At 48.7% G+C, this 7,654-nt stretch overlaps 1 protein-coding gene across 1 annotated transcript in view; it reads left to right on the top strand.

Annotated features, from left to right (window-relative positions):
• Positions 1–6,848, top strand: part of LOC144738514 (uncharacterized) — a 35,303-nt gene extending 28,455 nt beyond the window's left edge. The window contains exon 7 of the mRNA XM_078621528.1: positions 6,589–6,848. Coding sequence (XP_078477654.1) covers positions 6,589–6,833 — 245 coding nt within the window. The 3' untranslated portion in view covers positions 6,834–6,848. The remainder of the gene's footprint in view (positions 1–6,588) is intronic.
• The last annotated feature ends 806 nt before the right edge of the window (positions 6,849–7,654 follow it).

Raw genomic sequence — 7,654 nt, 5'->3', positions numbered from 1 at the left:
TGTCACTTACACTCAGTGTGTGTCACTTACACTCAGCGTGTGTCACTTACACTCAGCGTGTGTGTCACTTACACTCAGCGTGTGTCACTTACACTCAGTGGGTGTCACTTACACTCAGCGTGTGTCACTTACACTCAGTGTGTGTGTCACTTACACTCAGTGTGTGTCACTTACACTCAGTGTGTGTGTCACTTACACTCAGTGTGTGTCACTTACACTCAGCGTGTGTCACTTACACTCAGTGTGTGTGTCACTTACACTCAGTGTGCGTCACTTACACTCAGCGTGTGTGTCACTTACACTCAGCGTGTGTCACTTACACTCAGTGGGTGTCACTTACACTCAGCGTGTGTCACTTACACTCAGCGTGTGTGTCACTTACACTCAGCGTGTGTCACTTACACTCAGCGTGTGTCACTTACACTCAATGTGTGTGTCACTTACACTCAGTGTGTGTGTCACTTACACTGAGTGTGTGTCACTTACACTCAGCGTGTGTCACTTACACTAAGTGTGTTTCACTTACACTCAGTGTGTCACTTACACTCAGTGTGTCACTTACACTCAGAGTGTGTCACTTACACTCAGCGTGTGTCACTTACACTCAGCGTGTGTCACTTTCACTCAGCTTGTGTGTCACTCACACTCAGCGTGTCACTCACACTCAGCGTGTCACTTACACTCAGCGTGTGTCACTTACACTCAGCGTGTGTGTCACTTACACTCAGTGTGTGTCACTTACACTCAGTGTGTGTCACTCACACTCAGTGTGTGTCACTTACACTCAGCGTGTGTCACTTACACTCAGTGCGTGTCACTTACACTCAGCGTGTGTCACTTACACTCAGCGTGTGTCACTTACACTCAGCGTGTGTCACTTACACTCAGCGTGTGTCACTTACACTCAGCGTGTGTGTCACTTACACTCAGTGTGTGTCACTTACACTCAGTGTGTGTCACTTACACTCAGCGTGTGTCACTTGCACTCAGCGTGTGTGTCACTTACACTCAGCGTGTGTCACTTACACTCAGCGTGTGTCACTTACACTCAGCGTGTGTCACTTGCACTCGGCGTGTGTCACTTACACTCAGCGTGTGTCACTTACACTCAGTGTGTGTCACTTACACTCAGCGTGTGTGACTTACACTCAGTGTGTGTCACTTACACTCAGCGTGTGTCACCTGCACTCGGCGTGTGTCACTTACACTCAGCGTGTGCCACTTACACTCAGCGTGTGTGACTTACACTCAGCGTGTGTGACTTACACTCAGTGTGTGTCACTTACACTCAGCGTGTGTCACTTACACTCAGCGTGTGTCACTTACACTCAGCGTGTGTCACTTACACTCAGCGTGTGTCACTTACACTCAGTGTGTGTCACTTACACTCAGTGTGTGTCACTTACACTCAGTGTGTGTCACTTACACTCAGCGTGTGTCACTTACACTCAGTGTGTGTCACTTACACTCAGCGTGTGTCACTTACACTCAGTGTGTGTCACTTACACTCAGCGTGTGTCACTTACACTCAGCGTGTGTCACTTACACTCAGCGTGTGTCACTTACACTCAGCGTGTGTCACTTACACTCAGCGTGTGTCACTTACACTCAGCGTGTGTCACTTACACTCAGCGTGTGTCACTTACACTCAGCGTGTGTCACTTACACTCAGCGTGTGTCACTTACACTCAGCGTGTGTCACTTACACTCAGCGTGTGTCACTTACACTCAGCGTGTGTCACTTACACTCAGCGTGTGTCACTTACACTCAGCGTGTGTCACTTACACTCAGCGTGTGTCACTTACACTCAGCGTGTGTCACTTACACTCAGCGTGTGTCACTTACACTCAGCGTGTGTCACTTACACTCAGCGTGTGTCACTTACACTCAGCGTGTGTCACTTACACTCAGCGTGTGTCACTTACACTCAGCGTGTGTCACTTACACTCAGCGTGTGTCACTTACACTCAGTGTGTGTCACTTACACTCAGTGTGTGTCACTTACACTCAGTGTGTGTCACTTACACTCAGTGTGTGTCACTTACACTCAGTGTGTGTCACTTACACTCAGTGTGTGTCACTTACACTCAGTGTGTGTCACTTACACTCAGCGTGTGTCACTTACACTCAGTGTGTGTCACTTACACTCATTGTGGTGTCACTTACACTCAGCGTGTGTCACTTACACTCAGTGTGTGTCACTTACACTCAGTGTGTGTCACTTACACTCAGCGTGTGTCACTTACACTCAGCGTGTGTCACTTACACTCAGTGTGTGTGTCACTTACACTCAGCGTGTGTGTCACTTACACTCAGTGTGTGTCACTTACACTCAGCGTGTGTCACTTACACTCAGTGTGTGTCACTTACACTCAGTGTGTGTGTCACTTACACTCAGTGTGTGTCACTTACACTCAGTGTGTGTCACTTACACTCAGCGTGTGTCACTTACACTCAGTGTGTGTCACTTACACTCATTGTGGTGTCACTTACACTCAGCGTGTGTGTCACTTACACTCAGCGTGTGTCACTTACACTCAGCGTGTGTCACTTACACTCAGTGTGTGTCACTTACACTCAGCGTGTGTCACTTACACTCAGCGTGTGTCACTTACACTCAGTGGGTGTCACTTACACTCAGTGTGTGTCACTTACACTCAGTGTGTGTCACTTACACTCAGCGTGTGTGTCACTTACACTCAGCGTGTGTCACTTACACTCAGTGGGTGTCACTTACACTCAGCGTGTGTCACTTACACTCAGCGTGTCACTTACACTCAGTGTGTGACACTTACACTCAGTGTGTGACACTTACACTCAGTGTGTGACACTTATACTCAGAGTGTGTCACTTACACTCAGCGTGTGTGACTTACACTCAGCGTGTGTCACTTACACTCAGTGTTTGTCACTTACACTCAGCGTGTGTGACTTACACTCAGCGTGTGTCACTTACACTCAGCGTGTGTCACTTACACTCAGCGTGTGTCACTTACACTCAGCGTGTGTCACTCTCACTCAGCTTGTGTGTCACTCACACTCAGCGTGTCACTCACACTCAGCGTGTCACTTACACTCAGCGTGTGTCACTTACACTCAGCGTGTGTGTCACTTACACTCAGTGTGTGTCACTTACACTCAGCGTGTGTCACTTACACTCAGCGTGTGTGTCACTCACACTCAGCGTGTCACTTACACTCAGCGTGTGTCACTTACACTCAGCGTGTGTGTCACTCACACTCAGCGTGTCACTTACACTCAGCGTGTGTCACTTACACTCAGCGTGTGTGTCACTTACACTCAGTGTGTGTCACTTACACTCAGCGTTTGTGTCACTCACACTCAGCGTGCCACTTACACTCAGCGTGTGTCACTTACACTCAGCGTGTGTGTCACTTACACTCAGCGTGTGTCACTTACACTCATTGTGGTGTCACTTACACTCAGTGTGTGTCACTTACACTCAGCGTGTGTGTCACTTACACTCAGCGTGTGTGTCACTTACACTCAGCGTGTGTCACTTACACTCATTGTGGTGTCACTTACACTCATTGTGGTGTCACTTACACTCAGCGTGTGTCACTTACACTCAGCGTGTGTGTCACTTACACTCAGCGTGTGTCACTTACACTCAGTGTGTGTGACTTACACTCAGTGTGTGTGACTTACACTCAGTGTTTGTGTCACTCACACTCAGTGTGTGTGACTTACACTCATTGTGGTGTCACTTACACTCAGTGTGTGTGACTTACACTCAGTGTTTGTGTCACTCACACTCAGTGTGTGTGACTCACACTCAGTGTGTGTGACTTACACTCAGTGTGTGTGACTTACACTCAGCGTGTGTGTCACTTACACTCAGCGTGTGTCACTTACACTCATTGTGGTGTCACTTACACTCAGTGTGTGTGACTTACACTCAGTGTTTGTGTCACTCACACTCAGTGTGTGTGACTTACACTCAGCGTGTGTCACTTACACTCAGCGTGTGTCACTTACACTCAGCGTGTGTGTCACTTACACTCAGCGTGTGTCACTTACACTCAGTGTGTGTCACTTACACTCAGCGTGTGTCACTTACACTCATTGTGGTGTCACTTACACTCAGTGTGTGTGACTTACACTCAGTGTTTGTGTCACTCACACTCAGTGTGTGTGACTTACACTCAGCGTGTGTCACTTACACTCAGCGTGTGTCACTTACACTCAGCGTGTGTGTCACTTACACTCAGCGTGTGTCACTTACACTCAGCGTGTGTCACTTACACTCAGTGGGTGTCACTTACACTCAGCGTGTGTCACTTACACTCAGTGTGTGTGTCACTTACACTCAGTGTGTGTCACTTACACTCAGCGTGTGTCACTTACACTCAGCGTGTGTCACTTACACTCAGTGTGTGTGTCACTTACACTCAGAGTGTGTGTCACTTACACTCAGCGTGTGTCACTTACACTCAGTGGGTGTCACTTACACTCAGCGTGTGCCACTTACACTCAGCGTGTGTGTCACTTACACTCAGCGTGTGTCACTTACACTCAATGTGTGTGTCACTTACACTCAGCGTGTGTCACTTACACTCAGCGTGTGTCACTAACACTCAGCGTGTGTCACTTACACTCGGCGTGTGCCACTTACACTCAGCGTGTGTCACTTACACTCAGCGTGTGTCACTTACACTCAGTGGGTGTCACTTACACTCAGCGTGTGTCACTTACACTCAGTGTGTGTGTCACTTACACTCAGTGTGTGTCACTTACACTCAGCGTGTGTCACTTACACTCAGCGTGTGTCACTTACACTCAGTGTGTGTGTCACTTACACTCAGAGTGTGTGTCACTTACACTCAGCGTGTGTCACTTACACTCAGTGTGTGTCACTTACACTCAGCGTGTGTCACTTACACTCAGCGTGTGTCACTTACACTCAGTGTGTGTCACTTACACTCAGCGTGTGTCACTTACACTCAGCATGTGTCACTTACACTCAGCGTGTCACTTACACTCAGTGTGTGACACTTACACTCAGTGTATGTCACTTACACTCAGTGTGTGACACTTACACTCAGTGTGTGTCACTTATACTCAGAGTGTGTGACTTACACTCAGCGTGTGTGACTTACACTCAGCGTGTGTCACTTACACTCAGTGTGTGTCACTTACACTCAGCGTGTGTGACTTACACTCAGCGTGTGTCACTTACACTCAGCGTGTGTCACTTACACTCAGCGTGTCACTTACACTCAGTGTGTGACACTTACACTCAGTGTGTGTGACTTACACTCAGCGTGTGTGACTTACACTCAGCGTGTGTGACTTACACTCAGCGTGTGTCACTTACACTCAGCGTGTGTCACTTACACTCAGCGTGTGTGACTTACACTCAGCGTGTGTCACTTACACTCAGCGTGTGTCACTTACACTCAGCGTGTGTCACTTACACTCAGCGTGTGTGTCACTTACACTCAGCGTGTGTGTCACTTACACTCAGCGTGTGTCACTTACACTCAGCGTGTGTCACTTACACTCAGCGTGTGTGTCACTTACACTCAGCGTGTGTCAATTACACTCAGTGGGTGTCACTTACACTCAGCGTGTGTCACTTACACTCAGTGTGTGTGTCACTTACACTCAGTGTGTGTCACTTACACTCAGCGTGTGTCACTTACACTCAGTGTGTGTGTCACTTACACTCAGTGTGTGTCACTTACACTCAGCGTGTGTGTCACTTACACTCAGCGTGTGTCACTTACACTCAGTGGGTGTCACTTACACTCAGCGTGTGTCACTTACACTCAGTGTGTGTCACTTACACTCAGCGTGTGTCACTTACACTCAGTGTGTGTCACTTACACTCAGCGTGTGTCACTTACACTCAGCGTGTCACTTACACTCAGTGTGTGTGTCACTTACACTCAGTGTGTGTCACTTACACTCAGTGTGTGTGTGTCACTTACACTCAGCGTGTGTCACTTACACTCAGCGTGTGTCACTTACACACAGTTTGTCACTTACACTCAGCGTGTATCACTTACACTCAGTGTGTGTGTCACTTACACTCAGAGTGTGTGTCACTTACACTCAGTGTGTGTGTCACTTACACTCAGTGTGTCACTTACACTAAGTGTGTGGCACATACACTCAGCGTGTGTGTCACATACACTCAGTGTGTGTGTCACTTACACTCAGTGTGTCACTTACACTAAGTGTGTGTCACTTACACTCCGTGTGTGTCACATTGTCACAATCAGGCACTGTGACGCAACTAGTAAATGTCTCACAGTGAGTGTGTCTTTCAAGTCAGTAATAGTGAGTGCGTCACAGTGAGTATGATAGTGATTATATTGTCTCACGTTGAGTGTCTTACAGTGAGTGTGTGCGAGTGACAGTATCTCACAGAAAGTGATTGTCAGTGAGTGTGAGACTGCCAGTGAGTGTCTCAGTGAGTGAGTGTGAGACTGCCAGTGAGTGAGTGACGCTGTCCCGTCTCACCGCTGAGTGTAAGTGAGACATCGCTTTGAATCTCACTGTCACAGTGAGTGTGAGACTGCCAGTGAGTGCCAGTGAGTGACGCTGTCCCGTCTCACCCAGACTACACGCTCGAGTGGGGAGACATCGCCGTCCACCCCACGCGTCGCTCTGTGCAGAAGTGGCCCAAAGCCAGGGACGGCCGAATCTACGTCCCCTACAAAGTGTCCGTCGCCTTCTGTGAGTGGCCTCCCCTCCTCCTCCCTCCTACTCATTCCTTGCTCCTCCTGTGCATTGTCCATCCTGTGCCTTGTCCATCCTGTGCATTGTCCATCCTGTGCCTTGTCCATGCTGTGCCTGGAAGGTGACGAGATTGAGGGTAGAGTTCACATCAACAGAGTGGCCCTTGTCTAGAATTAAGCGCAGAACCCAATGTAAATCAGGATGTAAATTATTCAGAGCTGTGCTCTGTGAGGATTGATAATCACGTGACTGGGCGTGGAGGTGGCTGTGGCAAGCTGGTGGTGAGTGGAGAGTCAGAGACAGAGTTTGACCCTAAAGAAGAAACCCAATTTGGTCTTTTAGTCTCTGTAAGATGCCGCCTGGTTACTTGAATCCGCGTGAGAATCAAGCCACATCCCCAGAGTGCTGAATGATTGATGCTCCATTAAAATAGCTGCAGCAAAATGAGGTTGTTTATTGACATTTCACTAATCCTAAGGACCAAGGATGGAACCAGAACTCATGATTTGAGATAGAATGTGAAGATTAGTGGAGGTATTCTCTGCAGCTCTCTATAGGAAACACATCCACATAGCCCAGGAACCAGACCGACTCTCAGATGAAGAGGACACAAATCAAAGTGTCTATATACACACACGGCATCATCATGCACGGAGGCCTGTAACCAGGCCTCGAGTCTTTGACTTAAATCGGTCGTGACTCGTGATACACGCATAGCACTGTGCGTGTAGGAGCCAGTGATGTGCAGCGTGTACCCAGCGTGTGTGACTGAGATGAGAACGCCGCATTGGGGCCAATGGAGCAGAGGAAGCGGTGCACACGACACGGAGAGTGCAGAGCAGTGCTAGGGAGGCTCGCGTCACCACCGCGGATCGTGGAGATTCTTCGCATCGCCAGGCGAGGGACTGCGGGGCGGAAATTTCACTCACGCAGGGACTCCGTTCTT

This window comes from Lampetra planeri, unplaced genomic scaffold (assembly GCF_965212315.1).
Source record: "Lampetra planeri unplaced genomic scaffold, kcLamPlan1.2.h2 scaffold_103, whole genome shotgun sequence".
In the NCBI taxonomy this organism is placed as follows: Eukaryota; Metazoa; Chordata; class Hyperoartia; order Petromyzontiformes; family Petromyzontidae; genus Lampetra; species Lampetra planeri.
The sequence above is the reverse complement of the archived record's forward strand: the minus strand, read 5'-3'. Positions and strand labels throughout refer to the sequence as shown.